The sequence below is a fragment of the Macaca thibetana genome, chromosome 6 (genome assembly GCF_024542745.1).
Source record: "Macaca thibetana thibetana isolate TM-01 chromosome 6, ASM2454274v1, whole genome shotgun sequence".
Classification (NCBI taxonomy): Eukaryota; Metazoa; Chordata; class Mammalia; order Primates; family Cercopithecidae; genus Macaca; species Macaca thibetana.
In genome coordinates this window covers 53,946,246-53,968,972 of record NC_065583.1, presented here as the reverse complement: position 1 = coordinate 53,968,972, position 22,727 = coordinate 53,946,246, and the positions used below count along the sequence as shown (strand labels likewise).

The 22,727-nt window shown below is 38.8% G+C and overlaps 1 protein-coding gene and 2 long non-coding RNA genes across 4 annotated transcripts; 1 reads left to right on the top strand and 2 right to left on the bottom strand.

Moving 5' to 3' along the window:
• Positions 1-1,270: 1,270 nt before the first annotated feature.
• LOC126957657 (uncharacterized) lies at positions 1,271-5,137 on the bottom strand. Its single transcript, XR_007726849.1, has 3 exons — positions 4,591-5,137; positions 3,367-3,454; positions 1,271-2,409 (listed from the first exon to the last, which is right to left on the bottom strand). It is a non-coding gene; the product is annotated as an uncharacterized LOC126957657 (long non-coding RNA).
• Positions 5,138-7,508: 2,371 nt separating this feature from the next.
• On the top strand, positions 7,509-17,514 carry CTXN3 (cortexin 3). The gene is made up of 3 exons (XM_050795770.1): positions 7,509-7,873; positions 11,801-11,907; positions 15,892-17,514. The coding sequence occupies exon 3, from the start codon at positions 15,991-15,993 to the stop codon at positions 16,234-16,236; it is 246 nt and encodes an 81-aa protein (XP_050651727.1). The 5' UTR covers positions 7,509-7,873; positions 11,801-11,907; positions 15,892-15,990; the 3' UTR covers positions 16,237-17,514.
• LOC126957656 (uncharacterized) lies at positions 9,710-22,372 on the bottom strand. 2 transcript variants are annotated; one of them, XR_007726847.1, is made up of 6 exons: positions 22,086-22,372; positions 20,532-21,988; positions 12,534-12,603; positions 12,199-12,322; positions 10,734-10,842; positions 9,710-10,304 (listed from the first exon to the last, which is right to left on the bottom strand). It is a non-coding gene; the product is annotated as an uncharacterized LOC126957656 (long non-coding RNA). The 2 variants fall into 2 exon arrangements; XR_007726848.1 differs by lacking the exon at positions 10,734-10,842 and having other exon boundaries at positions 22,086-22,369.
• Between the last annotated feature and the right edge of the window lie 355 nt (positions 22,373-22,727).

Here is a 22,727-nt window from a genome sequence, read left to right as displayed (position 1 = left end):
CAGATATTTCTTAAAAGAAGATACACAAATCGCTAATAGATATATGAAAAAATGCTCAGCATCACTTATCAGAGGGTCCAATTCTTGCCATTATAAGAGTTCAGTGTCTAAGAATACCAAAGGTACAAGGTTGATGAGTTTTGTTATTGTGATTATGGTATTAATATTAATATTAATATTATTTTACTGTTGCTTTTCCGGTGTTAGATATCAGAAAGACATAAAAACAGAAGTTGACTGAAATTGCAAAAATACGTTCTATTCTTTGTTGTATTTACTTTCCTGAGCCACATAGTCTTTGAATGGACAATAGTTGAAGGAAAACGTCTTGGAGAAATTTATTGTTTTGGCAGTGATAGGACTACAGAATAAGGAAGGTTAAAAAAGAGATGCAAGGAACTATACCAGACAGAGAGACAAGTTGTAGATTCCGTCTCTGGAGGGAAACCAAAACAGAGCCCTAGAAGCCAGAGAGAGAGCTCATCTCAGGGCATAGAGGCCAATTCTCGAAGGCAGGGCCAGGGAAAAGGTGACTATTTAATGATGAATGGCCCAGTCTGCCATCCTGCCTTGGCCTAGGAGAGTAGGCATGTACAGGCAAGCATGGAGAGATTTTTCTTCATCCTTTTCCCATTTGCAAACAGCTTTTCTTGGATGACACCTTAGTAATCAATAGTTCACTGAATATTATACTGGCATTTGATCCAATTCCCTAACCATATTTATAATATGCAGCATGAATCTCAGAGCTATTGGCAATACCTAATGTTCATTTTTCTCAATTGACCCAATATCCACTTTTGAATTAAGAAAAATGTGGAGAACAAAAGCAAGGACCCTTCCTAAAAGCAGTGCTGAAGGACATTCTCATGAGGATGAAAAAAAAAAAAAAATGGAAGCAAGACTTGGCTAATATCTACTCTGTCTCAGGTGTTTTAAAAGTGTTATTCTTGAGCATTTCAAATGAAGATTGAAGATGCTTTTTTCACAAGCTCTTTGAAAATTGTTTCTGAATTGTATCCAGTTCGTATTAATTTAACATCCAGCTTTTTCACCTTTGTATTAGTAAAAAACACTGAACATATTGAAGTATGTGCTATTGCATTTGTCTATGTCCAATTACTGCAAAAATAAATTAATAAGGGACACAGTTTTTTTAGATTAAATATGGGTAGTGTTTCAGCCAAACAATCATTCTAAAAGGATTTTATTCTTCAAAATTTGAAAACAAGTACATCCAGCCTTTTATTAGGTTATCAATAAAAAAATTGCATGACTTTTTACATAAATACATAATTACAGAATATCACATAATAAACATGACATTCTGCTACAGCTAATGACATATAATCTACTACATAGCTTTCTTCAAACATTTCTGAAATGTAATGGGGTATAAATACATACACACATAAATAAATGAAAAAATAAATAATTAAATAGAAGTTAGCTATATAACTGAATAAATCGCTAACACATATAAAAACAGATCATGTCTGCCTGCTATGGAAAAACAAGGGCAGTAGTTTAGATTTTATTGCACTGCATGTGATTACAATAAATTACATTTTAAGTGTACATAGTATGTTTGAGGAGAACCAAGAAAGATTAGCTTTACTTATATGCAAAGCAGACCATAACCCTAGAGGGAAGACTCAATGTTCTAGAAGTCCCCGTCCTCAAAGAATCATCCATTCATTTGGTGTTGGTATGTAAGATGCTATTATATGAGATTTGTTGCCTTGGTTAAAGGTGAGGTTTTATTTTTTAACGGTTTGCCCACACCAATTATATTGACAATTTTTGCAAAGTGAAATTGCACATAGTTAGTCAATATGTACATGGTTAAACAATCAAATTGCATGAAAGGGTTTATAATGAAAAGCAGCAAACCTGTGCACTGTCCTCATCTTGAAGGTCTAAACCCAGGGCGAAGGAATTTTAACAGTTGCTCTTTTTAATTCTCTCGTTTGTTGTTTTCTTAATAATAGATGTTGACATCATTCCTGCTTTTTTATCAGTGCTGACATTCTCTATGATGTTCTTCCTATCATAACTGGTAATTGAGCTCAATCTTGCCACCACCTGTCCCAGCAGCTATATCAGGATTCCTGACCCACTGGCTGCCTCCACAGCCTTGGAATGTGATGGGTCGTTCATTTGTCCATGGGGCTTCCACCTCTCCCTAATTTAGCTTCATTTCTCCTTCCTGACCATAGTCTTTCCAGCTGGGCAGTCACTCTCCTTTTCAGCTGGAGCTACCTCGGCATGTTTTCTGAGCTCTGTCTCCATTCAACATTCCTCCATTCGCTTTCCCTCTCCCGGAAATAGACCAAGCTTCTCTCTGCCTCTTGTTCTATTCTGTTGTCTTCCTCCTATGGGCTTTATTCCAGTCATTCTTTACTACTACTTTAATGGAAGGAAACAAGGAGAGGGAGAAAGGAAGGGAAGAAGAGATGTATGTATTTTGAATGGGAATTCCAGGCAGAGGTTCTTAATGCAGGGCATATACATTTTTCTAATGGCGGGTCCATGGATATAATCAGTTTTTCACAGAAGTCTGTGATATTCGAAAGGCGCTCTCCCCACACAGTTAAACTGCTTATTATGGCCAAATAATCAAAAAGGGGAAACAATCATTTAACTTTATAATTTTTCAAAGTGTGGACTTCATATGCCCTACATCATTAATCATGTAGGTTTCTTATTCCAAATACAGGTTCTTGGCCTTACTGAATTAAATTATCTGGGCCTACCTGCCCTCCCCTCCCCCATCTCCTGGCTAAATATGCATGCTTAACAAGCTCATAAGGTAATTTAATATTATATATAACAGAAATACAGGAGATTTATAATATTTACATACTTATTATTCATAAATATGAAATATATATTATTTACAGGCAAAATTATAGATGATAGGCCTCCTATTAAAGTTTGGAAGAGATAGATAAAACCTTAATATCTGCCTATTTTAATCATATATTATATAACTGAAACTCTTGATGGCTCCCACTGAAATTTTGAAATATCTATAAAGTTAAATATTTTTGCAAGCAGCATTTAAGTACATCATCTATAAGATGTAGCATCGAGGGGGCTGAAATTTGCATTCAATGCCCATCTATCACAACTTCTGTTTATTACCACTTCCTCAAACTCCTGTCCACCATTCTACAAGTATAAATATCAGAAATGGAAATTGGGTTTTCATGATCTTTTTTAAACAAGCATTTTTTAACTGCTTCCTATGATTTTTTTCTCCTCTGGGTGTTTTCAAAATTGATTTATCAGTGGAAAGATTTTCAGTTCCAGAATTTTGTTAGGTATTAAAGTCGGGCTAACAGGTCAGTTATTCCCACATACCTTCTATTTCATTTCCTCGATTATCCTAATGTTCTAAGCTGCTCAGTCTTCAAATTGTCCATGCAGTAGTTTCCTTTCTAAAATGTAGCTGTTGAACAGAGAAAGAACAGTTCCAAAATGACAGCATAAAAATATAGAGGAATGATTTGTATAAAACTCTAATTGGCACTTTGTATGACATTTTAAAGGCATTAAGTATTTCAGACCCATTAAGAACATTGTTATTATTGTACAAGTCACTTTAAAAGAATAAATTTACCCACCAGGCTGTTAAAGCCGAAGTATTTCCTTTGAACAGTGAATAATCTGTAGTGACGTCCTTATACTTTTATACTGTAATTAGAATTAATAACTTAAATGTTGCAAATATTGCTTCTAAATAGAACTACTGCTGTGTATTTTGTGAAGTTGATCTTTCTTAGGGTTGGAGATCAGCTTTTTTGGCAGCGTGATTCATTTCCTGGCTATATACTTTATTGTTCTGACTTACACAGGAAAGGATGAACAAAATTTTGTAGGGCAATCTATAATCCTCACAAGTATTAAATTCTGTCAGTGTTTTTTTTTCTTGCGCATACATTTCCACTCCGTTGCGGCATTCTCATCTTCATTTTGAGGCTTCTCTATTCTAGATGTATCAGCTACTAATTGAGCATTTAGCGTAACACAGATATGATGTATACGGAAATGCATTCAAGAAAAGATCAAACCAGGAGGCTGCCTATCTGCAGTTGGACTTTAACCTGCTTGCTTTTAATAACTCTTAAATATAGATCCCAATGTATAGGCTTGGTGTGAATATCATTAAACCTTTCCCACTGTTCCCTTAAGCTTTGAATGTTCACTGATCTGTGAAGATAGCAAATGGATAAATAAACTTAGACCTGGCAAATCAGAGAGATTTTAGAAATAGAGCTAATCTTGACTTTTCTTTAATGCAAAGATTTATGTTGCCTGGTATATTTATTTTTTTAAAACAAGAAGACAGAAATTAAAATACCACACATAAACTGACTAGCACTATTTTTTTAATGAATTAAAAAGTGGTGGGGTTATTAACGTGTATCCTAGCCTGCTTGTCTTTCTACCTTCATTTCCCATTTGCTGGTAGTTGCATGAATTTTATTTGGCCTGAACCCCAGAGTACCAAAGAGAGGCAATGAAGAGAGAAGGCACCAAGGGAGAGGGACCCTAAGGGCTGAGATAATTGTTCCCGCCACTCACTTTAGTCCACGTATTGTTTTTCTGAACCTTCCTTTTGGTGAGTGTTCAGCTATGTTCAGTGTTGCCAAAAAGCAAGGAAGATGAACGTTAAAAGGACTCTTTGGCTTGAGGCAACCAGAAGCCACTGGTGACCTTGTGAAATCAGGTCCTGTAGAAAGGTAAGGATACAGTTCAGATGTCTGCTGGGTGAGTCGTGAAGGGGGAGGTTGGGAAGGTTAGGAATTGGAATTTAGTGAAAGTGGGCCAGTCTGTCAAGAAGCTCAGCAACCATCGCTAGAAGTGGAGCTCCTCAGGGCCCTGTTTACCAAGGAACCTCCTAGAGTTGTTCAGTGCACAACCTGAACAAACAGAAGCCAGGACCTAGTATTCATATTGTTTATTCTTTGCAACACCTAACACAAAACATATCTGACATTGAGAGCTAATGAATGGTCCCTGGATAAGTGAAAGAAAGAACATACACAAAGGAGGGAAGAAAGGAGTTTTACGAAGAGTCTATTGATAAGAACCATGTTTATATTTTGAAGGTTATATAGAGTTTTTGTTCAATTTTATTTTGAGAATTAGGCAGAGTTAGAAAGAAACATAGTAATAATAATAATACAGCCTTGTACTAGCATGAAGACTGATGGCTTATAGAGTCTTTTTTTCATATTCATTATCTATTTCTTCATGGAAAAGTGCATCATAGGACATTTAGGAAATAATTGTAAATTAAAGAACATTGAAGGTGAGGCTTGAAATAAAAATGTAGAAGTTCTTAAAGTAGATTTCTAACTAATGTTAACTCATGATGTTGTGTAACTAAAGAGAAAGACTAAACTACACCCAGGAGTGGCCCTGGATCAGAATGGGTAAGTAGAAGCACAGCATATATAGCCATTTATACATCATAAAATCATCCTGTTTCACCACAATTCCATGTGTATCTGAGCTGTGTACAGCTCGATGTAGTATTCTAGGCTTCCTATTTAAAGTTGCACCAGAGAGCAGAAATTTTAAGAATTCCGAGAAGAGATATATAGATTATTAAATACGAAAGAAATAGGATCTATTATAAAATGTTCAAATGGAACTTTGGTAGACCCTTATTCATTGTGTTAGAATTCATGATGATTCACATAATATAGCTGCATAAGGGGAAGGGCTGATTTTAATAATTTCAATTGTAATTATCTTTAAGAAGAGAGATTTAAATTTGGCTCCAAGCATAACACCAGATCTTCATCAAATACTCTTTGGTTTATCTAGTTCGGCCTCCCTGAAGGGAAAGGGCATTCTAACAAAATTTTGGAGTGGTTAGTGCCTGACTTTTTGCAGCAAGGACAGAATGAAAAGAAACGTACCAACCCATTCAGACTAAGTAAGCAGTGGAGGAGTTCATTTAAACAGGGGTTGTCAGAGGAAGTCATGGAATCTACTTCCCTGGAGAGTTTTTAAAATAGGCAAGGCACTCATCTTTCTGGGATGATTTCAGCCTGCAGAGTAGCTAAAGGACAGCCACAGGCCCTCTCAGGTTCCCTTCTACCTCTACAAGTCTGTAGGCTAAAACAATATCCCAGAAGGTCTCTTTGGCAGGGCAAGCTACAGTCACCCAGGCTCATGTCTATCTATGATATTTTCTCACTGCATGGAATGATAAGTATAGGAAGGAGGGTGGGGTCGGAAAGATTCCTCAACCACACTCTGTTGGCATTGCCAAGACAGGCATTCCCTCTGCCAGCATTGGCTGAATGCAAGAGGGATGCCAGTTAGTACAGGATGATCAGGCTCGGTTGGATTTCATGTGTCCCATTGTCTTATGGTGTGTGGTATGTGTGTGTCTGAAAATAGGATAAGTAAAATGAATTAGAAAGAAAATTCAGTTAAAAATTAGGAAAACAAATGGGGAAAGAACCTGCATATTCTCTTGAGGTTAGACTCTAACATCAAGCATTCGATCCTAACATTTAGCATTTGATTTGAAAGGTTCCTTTTGGGTCCGAGGCCTATCCTATCCAGGATTGTGGTCTGTCGTGAGCAGATGGGGTTTCCCTCTTAGAAAATGAGCTTGGTTCCAGTTTCCTAGAGCCTTTGGGTAATGGCCGGTTGCTCACAAGAGCTGAGGAGACAGCGTAGCTGACAGGCACAGTCAGAGGCAGCTTTAAATATCACGCACCCTATCATTTGATGGGTGGGAGTGTTGTCGCTCACTGTGCTTCCACTTCAACAAAGAAAGTGGTGGGTTGCTAGAAAACAAGGTTGCTCCGTCTTAAGCATTATGCTGAATTCTTTTTAGAGAAGTGGGTTTTTAATGAAGAATTTTAGCCAAAAATATTTTCCAAATTTATTTAGAAAATTTATTTATCCAAGGAAAGTAATTTAAGCATTGTAGCAGGTAACTAGAATCTGTAGAATGAGAACAACTTTCTCTAACAAAAATCAATCTTCTTTATTCATCAAGTGGTCTCAGGTGCCCTGTGTGGGGTGGGGGCTTTGCTAATGCCACAGTTACGCAGGCTGCTCAGAGAGACACTGGACCTGGCAACCTACTGCCCAGCTAATTTACAACCAGGTGACAGGTGGTGAAACCATGATTTTGTTCTTTTTAAATGGTTCTTTCTTTCCCATAAGTGCTGCTTTTTGGAAAGGTCACTTTCGTTTTCTTTAGGAAAATGAGCTTTTTCTTTCTCTCCCAAATGCTAATTTGATGCCCTTCTCCAGAAGTCTTCCTATTAATTGAGTTGGCCTGAAGGTCATCAACTATAATCAATATGAAGGGTTGCTGCGAGGTGCTAATTGACACTCCCAAAGAGGAATAGTGTCAACAATCAATAAAGAGGACAGAGCACTGGTAGATTTATGGCTTTGATTTTGAAAAGGTATGGGAATGCCCAGTGATGTTTTCCTCCCCCCCGGTACTCCTTTTGAATGTTAATGCTTTCTTGAAGATGATTTCAGACACACTGCTAGGATACTGCCTCTACTCACTGAAGCAGAATCCTCTGAAGAGTTGCTGAGGCAGAACTGAAATCATGGCTCACCTCAAAGAAGCAGCAGTATTGGCCGTTAACGATGCCTCATACAGAAAGACGGTGCTCCTTTAACTCGGGGTTTTAATGGGAAGTTTCTAAGCCTGAAACAACAGCTTTAGACCTGGGGTGTGCCATCAACTGCCTTGCAGCTACCACTGTCTACTGCTTTCACACAGCGTGGTCGGGAAGAATGGAAACTAAAGAGGCTCGTAACTACCTGTAACTGTTCCACCAGGACATGGATCAAGTGTTTGTTCAGCCAGAGCCAGGTACTTGACCCAACCTGTATCTTTGACGGGCTAATTAAATGCTTTTCTCTAACTTTACAATTGATGCATGAGCAATCATCGCATACATGCCTTTCGGATCATAGTTCTGAATTTAGATAAGTCTAATTAAACAGTTGCCAGATAAAGTTGAGAAGAGAGGGGGTAAAATGTAATGATGCCTTTATTTTTAAAGCATGGTTAAGTTTATAATGTTATTGATACTGGATGAAGAAGTAGTAAAACAGGCTTTTTTTTCTTTCCTAAGCTGCAGTAATTTATTTCTGAAAGCTGTTTGCCCATTATCATATTTTTTTTTCAGTCACCTAAAACGTCCAATCTTCCAAAATGTAACGAGGATGTTCTGATTTGTTTACAAAGGATCACAACTCAACCACTCTTATTGATAGCATTGACTGTCCTTGGCTGATAAGCTGTGTGCAGCACTAGCCTTTTGAGGTATCAGCAAGTAGCTGTTTTCACTATGAAACACACAAAGAAAGACAAAGAAAGCCAAGTGAAACAGTAGGGCTTATGATTTGAAGTTAAAAGTTCCAGTTTGCTAAGGGTGCCTTCTGACACCACTGGTTCCTGACTGAGCACCCTCATGGTATTTTCTGATGTTCTCAGCTAGGCAGCAGCCTTGCCCTGCAGTCTCTTAAAAATTCCTCAAGCAGATATTAGGAGGAAGATGAAGATGGAGAAGAAGTAAAGCTGAGATTGGGGCTGAGGCTGAAGAGAAAGTCTCCTGTTGACCCAGAGCTTACAAGCAGCAGCGAGTTGAGAATAACAGGGTCCACTCCCAGCCCAAGCAGACGTGTCTGCAGGCTGACTTTGCAGGAACAAGCAGAGAACAGACTTCCAGTGCAGCAGTGGGGGCTGGCAACAGTTCTGAAACTGCCTGTTGACATTTGTAGCTGAAGACATCCTCATGTTTATAAAATCATTGTTCGTAGGCTTTCCCCTAGTAGACTTGAGTCTATGTTTTGAGAGTATAAAATAATATTTACCCTTAGTTGTCCTGTGAATTTTGAAGCATCAGGGCTATTGAATTGGAACAGGAGGACTGTTCTTGGAAAAAAAAAAAAACCGTATAGACATTGTCGTGTGTTTATATGAGCCAAAAACAAGGGGAGTGGGAGGATTTAAAATCTATGAAACACCTAGAAAGAGCCAGGAAATCTTTACCTGAAGTTCTTTGCTGGTAAACAAGAGGGCCATGAATTATTTGAATTTATATGAAATATTTTATATCTTTGCGTGTATATCCTGTATTTACTGTTCACTAGAATAACACACAGAATTTCTAAAAGATTTGTAGGGGAATAATATTTGCTTATGTGGTGATTCCGTTGCTTAGATAATGAGGTGGCTTATGCAGATGGCTCACAATTGTGGTGGAGATGGATAACAGGATCATTTGGGAGATTTACACATCTAGGGTGGGTGAGTGGGTTGGAGAATGAAATGTACTTTGAGAGACTACAGTTATACAAACAGGAATGCAGCCCAGGCTTCCTTTAGTGCTAAAAGTAGAGAGGGATTCTATTTAGGCTCAGTATCAGGATGTGTATTACTTGAATCATTCAAAGCCATGTTAACATTTCCACAGTTAACTTCAGAACTGTTGCAGAATAATGCAGCATTTTGAGTAAGTTTGTCTCTGCCAGTCACTGCAAATTCAGTCCTGCCTAGCTAGGCAATTCCATTCCTGTTAAAGTCTACAGATTGGTCTCGCTAGTCTGCCAGATAAATATAAATAAGGTTCATAGTATATCTTTGTAGGATAAAGTGTCCTGTCCATCACATGTGAATGGAAACTGGACAAGCCCATGGGTGTCCTTGCTCAATGGATGGGCTGTTTTGACACCTACTTTTGAAACCATGTCAAGTCACATAACTAGGTTTCTGACCCAGAAGTTTTAAAAATTAGGTACCTCAATTACGTGGTTTAGGAGTACTTAAAATACAGACAGCATTGCTTCACTGTGCCCTACAGGCCATTAACACCTAAGGGACAACACCTTCAGTTCATTCCAACATGCCAGTGAAAAACTTGGGATCTAACATCCTTTGGCGGTGGGATTGTGGGTGTGGGGGGCGCTACCTGTTTGGTAACTGATTTTTATAATTCTTAGCAGTTTATTTATAATTTTCATACCTTAGTGTGCTTGATCACATAATAGAAATGAAAAATATTTATCATTTTGCACAAAAATGGTGTAAAGAGAAAACACTCATTCATCCCCACCTATTTATCAAACCCCCACTATGTGCCAGGCAGGACTACACAGGTACTGTAACTATTAATATGATCATTGCACCCTACTGCAAAAGGGTGGGCTCTTGAGTTGATGACATGTAGAATCAAGTCCTTGTGTGTGGCTCCACAGAACAAGGTGTCCAATGCACTTAAGTAATTCTGTTTCTGTCACTAAAAAAAGAAAGAAAGAAAAGAAACATGTCATTGCTTTAAGATAATTTTCTTAAGAGAAAGTATTTTTTCCTTACTGTGAAATTGTATAATGAGATGCGAATGAAATAAAATGTCCAAGGGATCCAAGTCTGAGAAGGGTACATGTTGACATTAATAGTTTTCGTGTAAGACATTTGGATTCAGGATATTTTAAATGGCTGCCCTTCCCCACCAAAAAGTAGATTAGGTAAGAAAAAATTGACTTCTTAAATAAAAGGGTAACTGTCTATCTCTGGCTGATTTTTATATTTCAGATCCACCCATCAACACGGAGGCCAAGGAAAATTTAAAGAGCCAAATAACTATGGCTCTTCAAATTACAAGATCTGTGGTTTTAATGTGTCATTGTGACTTGAACTAGCTGTGATTCTTTCAAACAAGACTTACTTCAAATGTGATGGTCTAGCACCTCAGTCTGGCTGGATGACTTGTGCTTTTGTTTTTCCTCTCTGCATCAGTTAGTTGGCGCCTTGGATTTTGAATTCAGTTCCCTGGACTATAAGGGGTTGAAGATTTGATTTAACCTATATTTTAAAAGGCAGTGATCCCAGAACAGCAAATAATTCCTCAAGGAGCTTATTGTATAATAAGGTGGAGATAAACACCGTCAAGACTTGCACTGTAATCAGTGCTGCCACAGAGTACTGGTGATGTCTCTGGAGATGGAGTGGAAAACACCCCATCCTTAGTGAAGGCAGACAAAGAAGGCCCCACTGAGAAGGGGGTATTTGGTGTGAACCCTAAGGGAGGGAGAGATGGAAAGAAGGAGAGGAAAGATGCTTGCCTCATTATGCTTGCCTCCTCTCTTTCTCTCCACAGATGGAAAGAAGGAGAGGAGGCAAGTATTACGAGGTAGGAAACCTGGAGGCATTCAGGGCACAGCAGGTATTGGATCAAGCTGAAAAATAGACAAAGTGAGGACATTCTCCACAGGTGTCCAACACTCAGTTACATGGAGGTTTATTCTGATCAACACATCGGCCATTTTACTGAGAACTAAATGTGATTTGGTGTTGGCTCCTTCCTAAACTTATAAAAATAAAACTCCGATCTTAAAAATTCCATTGTCAGCGTAGGTCCTAATTTGTGGTCCAGAAAACATCTGGGCATCAGGCCCACAAGGGGGTTAATGGGCCGTGGACACTGGGGTGCAAAGGTTTTCTGAGGGAAGAAGTGGTGAGGTCTGGGCTTAGAAAGATGAATCAAGATGCAGTGTGTAGGAAGTATGGGCAAGGGAAGAGGAAAGCCACTTTGAAAATTACTCAAACTAAAGTGAGCGGCTGAGAGTGCGAATGACCGTGGCTGTAATGACTGTGCTCACTGGACTTCATAAGTCATTACGGTTGTCTTCTGTTTTTGTCAATATCACAAGGGAGCTTGACTCGAGCAAAGGAATGTATTATATGACTTTTGAAAAGGGTATCTTTTAATTAAGGTTTTCTTTAATTTTTCAGTATTAAAATTAGGCTTTATTTCCTGAGCACCCACAAATGGACCTGACAAAGGGAAGACACAGATGTACTGTGTGATGGGGAACGTCTGTCAGGATTAAAAAATGGCCGTGAGTAACTGTGGTCCTTCTTTATATTTAAAATAGCTGCCATGTGTTATTATGAAGATTTCTGATGGTAGTGTCAAAATCCTTTGAAATAATAGACTTACCCAGATTTCCCTGGTCATCTAAAAGACAGATGTCATTATTCAGTGAAAAGCAACCTTGCACAGTTTCTAAGAATCATTTTTACCAAAAAGGGACATTTTACTGCAAGACAGTCATTTAAAAAATTTACATGTCCTGAGATATTTTTGTATTGTGGTAGCAAAATGACTACATTTATTTCTTTTTCTCCACCTTATAATAGCTGATGCGTCCTTCAACTTATACATGCTGTTGGAGCTTTCTATATTGGTAAATTATTGATTAGCTGATTGCAGGTTTAAAATCAAGCAGACTCTTCCGGGGGTTTCAATCAGTCCTGGGAAAAATTGTGAAATAGTCAGCACTGGTTTCTGGATCTCTTTATCCCTTTAGCAACCATCTCCTGATTGTCTCTACCCACCATCCCTCATCCCTCCCCCAAGGCTCTCCAGTGGGCCCCCTGCTCACACCACCATGCCTGTCTTCCTGTCCTGTCCAGGAGTCCCTCATTCCCAACAAGGTCTTCCTTCAATCGCCTTTCTACTTACCACATTTCCCCCTCCTTCAGGCGGGAACAGTCCTCACAAATTCCTGCTAGCACATTCATGTGCCACTTTCCTAGGTAAAATATTGCAATTTAATAGGAGACGTTGACACTTTGACTAAAAGCAGTTATTTTTATAGGAACTTAGGCACCACAGTGTGCTGGGGGATGAGAGGTTTACAACTCTAAATGTGCTACAGAGTTTAAAAAATTCTTTGACCTCTATTTGCTCATAATTTGGTATATTAGGAAGGGTTTGGTGATGAAGACGTTGGAGAATACACATAGTTATATTTTAGGAGGCTTCTCAATGCAAAGAGGGCTAACCCTTCCTTTGTACCTTGCCTTTTAATCAGTAGAGGATGGTAAAACTTCAAAACAAAACTGATTTTAAAAATCATTCTAATACTTGGCATCCTTATGCAGAATCTGAGTCCCAGAGTCATTCCCAGGGTGGTTGAAGAGGCAGATCTGGCAGATAATCTGAATCAGGATGAATAAGTTATTTGCTGGAATTTCTGGAATGGTTGCCTGTCACTGCAGCCCCCAAATGAATGGTTTGCTCGCTCTAAATCCTGAGTTGTGGGTGAAGCCTAGAAAGTATGACAGTTGATCCAGGAGAGAAGGATCTGGCATTTGCCCTGTATGGAAGAGAAGGCTGGGGAAGACTGCTCCTGGGCTCACAATGTTGCTCATCAAGTGGAGACCCCCGGTGGGAAGGGAGGGACTGAGCAAAGTATCGTGGTACTAGTCAGCCTGCTTGTGCAGAGGAGGTCATTCTCAAGGACTCCAAAGGTTCTCTATCTAGTTCTTGCCTGATTTTTTGGATTTCACAGATCCAGAAATCCTTATGTCAATTTATACCATTAATGGTCTTTTTTTTCTTATATTTCCTTCTTGGATTATGTGGTGTTTTCCTAAAGAACTTTCTGAAAATGGCCAGGCGTAGTGGCTCATGCCTGTAATCCCAGCACTTTGGGAGGCTGAGGCGGGCAGATCACCTGAGGTTGGGAGTTCAAGACCAGCCTGACCAGCATGGAAAAATCCTGGCCTACTAAAAATACAAAATTAGCCGGGCATGGTGGCACATGCCTGTAATCCCAGCTACTCAGGAGGCTGAGGCAGGAGAATCACTTGAACCTGGGAGGCGGAGGTTGCGGTGAGCCGAGATCGCACCATTGCACTCCAGCTTGGGCAACAAGAGCAAAACTCCATCTCAAAAAAAAAAAAAAAAAAAAAAAAAAAAAGAACTTCCTGTCTCAGCTCTGTTGAGAATGGGCAAAGAACAGGACTCTGGCCTCATTTGGGTTGGAGGGAAAAGGACATGGAATGAGATTCTGATAATCCAGCAAAGAGAGCAGGGATCACAGTGAGAGGATCCTCAGTAGGATATGAAAAAGCAGAAGGAGCAGGTCAGGGATGGCCTCAGCATCTGCTCCTCTGTCATCAGTGGGCTTTTCTTTGGCCCAGTCCTTGGAGAATTTTATGTTTCATACGATTAAGTATAGTTTGAATCTTTTTGGTGGACACAGGAGGCCCTGTCTGATGTGCTGAGGAGACCTGCATTGGAGGCTCTGGCCTCCCTTTCTACCCCTCCTTTCCTGGCCCACAAGGAATTAATACCCAAGGCTGGGAGGGTGCTTAGAAACAAGCAAACCAAAACAAAAGCCAGTGCATTAACATCCTCTAAATTCCTAAAGAGCTTATTTATTAAAAATGCAGTCAAATTTTTATCCCAATCTTACTTCAAAACAAACATGAATTATAAATGAGTTTTGCAACTGTTCTAGCCTTTAAAAAAATTCAAAGTGATAGAGCTGCAAAAATGATGCATTACCCAACTGGTAACTCCTTCCTCCCAGATCCTGGCTGAGATCCCCCTTATAAACTGTTTTTTAAACTGTGATTTTATAAACTTTGAAGTGTCAATATAATGCAGACTGTTATACTATGATTACTAATGCTGTACTTGAAGGCAATGATTATAAGTTAACTGAAGAAACATTGTATTGATACTTTAGGTCACATATTCTATTTTTATTTGGTTGTTTATTTTCATTGAACAAAATTTATTTTGTGTCCTTGTTAATTTCCATAGTTAGTTACTGTGCTGTGTAATTTTTATTATAAACGAATTCATAATAAATATTATTTAATTTTCTATACAGCAGTGTCTAATGTATATACTTTTGTTTACAGTGTGATTTAAGTAGATTTACTTCAGTATCTGAAGCTTTTAATGACCTCTGTGTATACTTGTCATGTATATACTTGTATATTTCTATGGTAATATATACTTGTATATTTATACAGTAATATCTATATATCTAAGTTTTTCCACCAGTAAAATTAAAATAGTGTTAGCTTGTCCTTTTCCTTCTCTTCCTCTGTACCAAATAGTCTTAAATGGTAGGAAACCACTGTAAGGAAAACTATCCTTTTGAAAATATGCGTCGATCAATTCCTTTCTCTTGGCTTAATTCTCTAGGTGCTTCCAAAGGTCAAGTATTGAACCTGGTCTTTGTTTTCTGAGGAAAAAAGAAAAAGCAACTGTAACTTGATGGTTTGGGAGTCTGAGATACCTCCGTTCTCCCTTGGCTCAGGCAGTAGAAAGGAAAGGAGAAGCAGCATAACTCCCTTAGTTGTATCTTAGGTGAAGCAACACTTGGCTTTGTTTGTTTTTCTTTTTTTGTATATTTTTCAAAGGGTTTTCACAGCTCTTCATCCTGATTACAGCACCATGAAAGATGCAGGCATTTCTACTTGCATTTTTACAGCTTAGTGACCTCTCCAAGGTCCCACACTTATTTTGCAGTAGAGTGGAGGCCGGAGCCCAGAACCTGACACTCCTAGAGAAGCTTTCTATTTTAGCCACCTTTTCTAGCCTCAGTTTCCTTGCACTGGGGCTACAGAGATCCCTGCTTTCATGAAGCTCTCAGTAAAGTGGCTAACGTGTGTCAGTTTAGCCACGGTGCTGGCTGAGGCTCGCTCAATGGTGCTATCATAAGAACAACGTGAGAGTAATATTAGTGGAGCGGAGCTGAAGGAGACTTGGCAGGGGAGGCTGGGTTCGGATGTCAAGTTGACAGCACACCCTGAGGTCAATATTACTGTGCACTTTTCTTATCTTCTATATTATAGTTGTATTCCCTGCCCATCCCTCCTGGCCCCAGGTGGCTCTTCTGAGAACAATCTGGTAATTTCATGCAAGAGTAAAATATCTTTCCCCAGAATTGAGTATCTCTGGTGAAAAAGAAAGCTGGTTTACAGATTTCTTTTTCTCTCTAAAAAATAGGACTGTGAACCTAAAAAATAAGGCTGCTATTTTATAGGTATTCCCTTCCCTTCCTTTTTCCCTGCAGATAACTCAGCCTCTCCAGAGTGCAGCCACCATGACCTCTGCAGATTGATGATGGAAAAAAAGGAAACCAGGACATCCTGTGCTCTGGCTTCCCTGGACCATGGATGGAGGACAGCCCATCCCTTCATCCCTAGTCCCCCTTGGGAACATATCAGCAGATTCTAGCATGTCCCTGGAGCAGAAAACGACATTTGTTTTTGTGATTTTGTTGTTTATCTTTTTGGGCATTCTCATTGTCCGGTGCTTCCGGATTCTTTTGGATCCATATCGAAGCATGCCAACCTCTACCTGGGCTGATGGACTTGAAGGCCTGGAGAAAGGGCAGTTCGACCATGCCCTTGCTTAGAAGGGATGGCGCGGGAACTCCTCCTGAGGAGATGAAGTGCTTCGTGTCTTGGCGAGGATTCCCTTTATGTAGTGTTCTCAACACATCAAATTTAAACAATATTTGGTCCCAGGACCATAATCCATTATTCCATAAATATGCAGTTGGATTAAAGGCATTTGAGGATGTTGGAAATGGACATTTATATAACTAACCCAACATAAGAAGGTTTAAATTTTTATGTTTGCTCAATGAATGAATACTCTTAAACTTGTGTGATTGTGAAACCAAGAGCATCAATACTGACATAGATTTGCCATCAAACAAACACCACCTGATCTGACTAACGTCTAAAAGACTAGAAAGGATCTCATATGAATCTGGTGACAAGATCAGGAAGAGATTTCCTAGCTCTAATTATGTCTATATTTCTTTTATTTCATGCGCATCTATCTGGGTCCTGAGCAGAATGAGGAAGATTGCGCTGAATGGACCCAAAGTAGTTCCTTGTTTTCTCCTAAAGCAGGGAGCATTGGGAAGCAATGGCAAAGCTTAAGAGATAGTTCTGTCCTTGGTAAATGTGAGTGAGAATTGTGTTTTGTTTTTCAAGTAAAATTTAATTCAAAGGCTACAGAGTTTTAAAAACTATTTACCAAGCCAACTACATTATATGTATTCATATTAATAACATGTGTAGAGGTAGCTATACATTACTTGAATTTACTCTTTACACAAATGATTTAAATAATAGGCTGCAAGTGCAGCTTCAAGCTTTTTTTTTAATGAAAAGTTAATTGTTTAGAGGAGAAGACTTTTATAGTCTTCAGAGGAATGTGTATTTATGATTGTATATAGTCACCAAATAAAACTTTTCAAGAAACAGAAATGCTTCCTCTCTTATTTCACCAGAACTAATGCACTGAGGGTGCTACCTGGTACTGAGTGCCAAGGCTTAACATTTTTCCAAGAGAGGAGAAAAGCGCTAACAGCATGAAAGGTCATCTAATTCATCCCTCTCCCATTTCAAGAAGAGCGCCTATAAATTGTCCTGCACAGATAAAACTGATAGTTTTTAAGACCACCAAAAAGGGAGATGTGAATACCTCTTATTTCGACTTTTATTGGAAGGAAAAGCTTGTATCTAAACCAACCCTGCAGATAACTCAGCCTAAACCAACCCTGTTAGGCTGTATTTATAATCTCTGTCTTCTAATTTTCTCCTCAGCTAGTCATTACCTTTTTTAATTAAAAAAAGCACACTTCTTTAACCTATTAATTGTAAGATTTTCTTTTTTTTTCCAAAGGTACTGTGTCGTGTATGTCCTCATTAATTTTTTTCATATTTTTGTTAGAGTCTGTTCAAACCCACTCATGTATTTATGGAGCTCCTGCTTTGAGCCTGGAATTGCTAGCACCAGAGAGAGAGAAAACAGAAAGGGCCAGTTCTTAATGTTGAATACTTTTCTACCTTGTTGGATGGAGAATACATTTAAAAAGGCATATGACTGAATCATTGTTCAAATGACTAACATGGACTTGATGGTTCCCAAATCATCAGAATCAACTGGGGAGCTTAATATGTGTGCTAATTTGTATTATTTTTTTACATTCTATTTTTATTTTTATTTTTTTAAGAGATGTATTTTTTTTACATTCTATTTTTATTTTTATTTTTTTAAGAGATGGGATCTTGCTCTTTCGCCCACTGGAGTGCAGTGGCACAATAGCTAATTTTCATTATAAAAGTTGTACATCATCATGGCAAAAAATTTATTATACAATATGGAAAAATATAAACAGCACTAGTCAAAATTCTACCAGCTTGGGTCACCCTAACTCCTAACTCCAATTTTTCCTGGGGAGTTTATTGACAGTGGACATTATTACAGCGTTTCATCCCTAGGGGTTGATTCTGTAGAGTTGGGTTAGTGAACAAATGCTCCAAGAGATAAAACATGAGGAAATATGAATGTAGCCAAAATAATTAAAGAAATGTCCAGGAGACCATGGATCAGGTATAATTGTGCATGTTTAAGTGCTTGGCATAAAGTTTAATGCAATGTAAGTTATTATTATGAAATAAAATAAATCTTGACCTATGATGGAGGTAGTTGATGGAGGTAGTTTAGACATGTGCAAAGGAAAGGAAGAGGGAAAACCATAGAAAAAGGAAACAGAGGTATGGGTGTGGGGCTCAAGGCAGGAGTGCAGCCTGGCTGGAGTAGAGAGTTGGAGAGGTAGCTGGAGCTCCTACGGGAAGGACAAAGGCAGAGCTAGACCTCAGAGGGTCCTAAACAGAAAAATCAAGGGTGGGAGTCACCGTAGATTCATGAGGAAAAAATGACCTAAGGAGTGGTGTGTCAGTTCCAGCTTCCGTGCCCTTCCTCAGGGCAACACTAGGATCCATTTCTATAATGGGAACACGCTGAAATAGCCACCTGCTCCCTAAGAGGACTTTGAGCACAGGCATTGCCCACAAGTGCCACAGGGCCTCCCAAAGCCTGCCCTTCTTTCACTCCTCCCTTTATTTCCCACTCTATTTTTGTTTTCCCTTCTTAGATTACTGCTCCTTGTTCAACCTCCCTTCACTGGCTCTCCTGCCTCCTCCCTTGTCCAGAGCAAGAGTACCATCACAAGTGAAAAAAAGCTTTGGGCTATTCACAGTAAATTGATCCCCCTAAAAGAAGTGCTAACTCTCTGTTTTAATTACTCCGGGCTTCTTGGAGTGAACAACTGATTCTCAAAAGGTCACATAAGCTCTCTCTTTCCTGGCTTTCTGGCTAAAGGAGTTACAGTGCAGCACTTTGCCTATCTCACAAGATATTTATAATGAGTGCAGCTGGCCTTTATGAAGTATATCTGCATCCCAGGATGGGGGAAAGAAACCCTGGACTTCCCCAAGGTCACTCTCTAGAATAGACCTGCCTTTTGATTCAGAAAAATGCGCAACCTCATTCTTAGCCTGAGCTCGAAATCACAACCCTGTGTTTTATTCCCCCAGGGATCCCAAGTTCTAGATCAACATTTCTCCCTCCAAGAGACCTTTTAAAATACTTTAAACACTGCGTAAAGCAAGTTTAACTTGGGTGTGAAGGAGCCTAACTTGACCCTGCTGTTAAATTAATAAACATTAATAAACATTTCAAGACAAGCAATTCTTTTGCTATTTTTAAGGGTTAAGGCTGAGGAAAAATAAACAATTTTGAGAGGCAAAACTTAGAGAGAGCAGATGTTTATGTATGCAGAAAAAATATGTATTCAAGTTCCTTTTATATTGGATTCATTGCAGTGTTTTACTGAAACACTGAAGCTTTTTTTAATGTGAACATATTGATAAATTTGGTACAATGAGAAATTTCACTTGTTCACTATAAATTACTTTTTTAAAAAAACCTTATAGTTTCAAGATGTCAACTTTCAGAATTGACATGTAAGATATATTGAAACATGGTTATTTTCAATAAATAGTCTAAGCCCAAAAACATTGAATAAAACCTAAGATATGATTTGTGAGATGTTTGTCGACCAAGAAAAATTATGTAAGATGGGTGTCTCAGTTATTGATTAATCAAAAAGTTGTAGAGTTGAGCCGTGATCTCCAGAAAGTACCCAAATGACTATACGTGTGTATGCGATCCAGGATCCAACTGGCCTACTCCAGAAGAGATTTTGTTTTGTTTTGTTTTGAGATGGAAAAGGAGAACCCTCTAAACTTTGTACTTCCCGTTTCTAACAAGAATAAATGAATTATTTTCAGAGAGGGGTGTGCTCTGAGGACATGAGACCTCCCCATATGGCATCTTGCTCTGGTCAGGTGAACCAAGCCCAGTACTTTAGCCAGTCTTTAGTCCTTTCCAAGGTCATGTTTTTATAATAAAGTTCCCAGCTGCATTTAGTACAGTGGAAATTTTGCCTTCAGTTTCCTGCTATAAACTATACTCATGTCTTTTTCTAAAGCACCTCAAGATAATCTGAGATCCCTCCATCCCACAGCCTTTCTCAATATCCTGATTGATGCTTCTCTACTTTCTGTGCTTCAGAGTAAGAGAAATTCCCTTTAAACTATCTTTTCAAAGAGATTTCCACCCTTATTCTCTTCTAGGCCTTATGACCAGCCCCAGAGCACCAAACTTATGCCAGCTTTTAAGAAAGAGGCTCTTCCTGGGTTCTTTGGAGTTTGAAAAGCTGGAAAGAGACATTGCTGTCATCTATTTCAACCTCCTCATTTTACACACAAAGAAACAGAGAAGCAGAGAGGTCATATGGTATGACCATGGCCACTTCTCCACCCACTGGTTGTAGCTGTAGCAACTTACATATGTGGTGTGCAAATGGGTTCAAACAGAAGGGCCAGTTGATAAAACCATAAATAAAAATATCCATTTGTTAATTGACATGAAAGTTATAATAATCTTAAATAGTCTCTTTTGGCAGGGATGAGGGAAGACATATTTTGTTTCTGAAAAAAGTCCTATGGGTGTTGTATTTTCTTTTGCAATATTCTGAAGCTTCAGTTTAAGTGTCTAGGCAACGAGAAGTATTTCCAGTTAGATTGTAGAGAATGCCTTAACAAAAATTCTGTTTCTCAAAACACAGGATAATCAATCTAGGAAAAAGAATCAAAGTTAGTTTCTTTTTTGTTTTTCTTTTTTAAAAATTTCCAAGTAGATTATTGAGCTGTTTTTCTTAGCTGAAGAAGCTTGACAAGGGATATTACAACATAAGTTTATAAAGGCTCTGGATACTGCTCTGTCTATGGCTTATCAAAGAGTTATCTGGATCCTCTTGGGACATAGATATGACTTCAGAAAATATACAATTAAGTATTTCAAGTTTGAAAGTACACTTTATCCTTTTCTGTTCTGCCTTTTTTCCTAGTTACTTCACTTCTTTTTCTCCCTCTACTTTCTGATAACTGGAGTGCTGGAAGAAGTTTGATATAACCACTACATTCAGTGATTCTATGGTATATTAATATTTTCCTCAATAGTCAACAACAAGTGGCTGCCTAGTTTCTTCCTTAACATGTCTAAGGTCTTAAAGTGACCATCCCATTTTTAGCTTGTTCTGTTGTTTATAAAATATCTCTTTATCAATCCCAAATTTGTCTTTCTGTAATTTTTGCCAGTTGAGTCTTGTTTTGTCTTCTGGAGTGACAGAGATTTCTAATACTCGTTAACATGCCAACTCTCAAAATATAGTTATTGTTGAAAGTCACACTCCATGGATCATTGCTGTTTCTGCATGTTTTTCCAGCAGAGGCACTGACAACGTTTTGTTCTTTTCAAAGAGATTTGTTTAGAGATAGTATCTCCCTTTTCCTAAAATTGGCTGGGCAGGTTTGCTTGCAGCCCATTATGAAAGACTGGGTTTTCCTAAGCTCAGAGTTCCCCTCCTGTAATGCAGCCCATTGTGTGCGCAAGCACCATCTGGCTTTTTTTGTGTTGCCCTGTGGGAACTGGAGCTTAAGGAATTGGCACAGGAAAATGCTGATACTCAGTGTTGTGATTGCTGTAAATGATAAACTGTCCTTTGTCTCTGACCCAGAGGTCTTGTGTCTTCTGCCAGCATCCATGAAACTGTGGCAAACTAGTTATCCGGCAAGTAGGGTAAAATCTCAGATCCTTCATTGTTTTTGACAGTTATCATATTCCCCCAGGATAAACAATTCCAGCTCCTTCAACCACCCTATATAATTTTCACATGCTTTGAATTATCTCTTATTCTTATCAAAAATTCTGGATGCTCTTCAGTTTGACCATCTCGTTGGTACCTAGAAAGGAAAATAATAGTTCATAGGTGGTCTGACTAAAATGAGGGGAATCAAATTATCACTTACTTTGTTTTGAAAACCGCATGACTTTTTATACCTGACTCCCTCATTATCATATTCCTTGCAGTCTCCATCTTTGTATCACCTGTAAATTGGCCCAGCAAGCCTTCTATTTATTTATTCACATTAATGATAAAATTTTGAACAGATCTGAGCCAGGAGAGAGAGAGTCCTGGGCCTTGCCACGGAGATCTCAGGGCACATAAGAAGTCAGTTGGCAGCAGTAACTGTCAGCAACTGCTCCCGTGGAAAGCTCCATGGAGGTGTTCCATGGAGATGTTCAGGGAGGGCGAACCTATGACGCATGACAACTTATACAAGTCATGCAGCAAAGCTTCAAAAGGAAACCACCAAAGTGATATTTGTGTAGCTTCCAGAGCTCAGCTAAAATGTCATGGATTCAAATGGGCAACAGGAAGTCAACACTGAGTGGCAACCAGGGACTCTGAACACGTTGTCTAGGACTTAAAATTCACTAGCACCGAAAAGACTTTTGACTACACCTCCATGTCTCTGCCCAGCACTGTAACTGGTTATATATAATCATACCTTATTTGCCTGAGGAAAACTTTTCCTGGAAGGGATTATCAGTTATTTATTCACCAGCTAGAGATAGCACAGGGTAGTGAAAGAGTGCACGCCTGGGACTCTGGCAACCTGAGTTCATTACTGTTTCCAT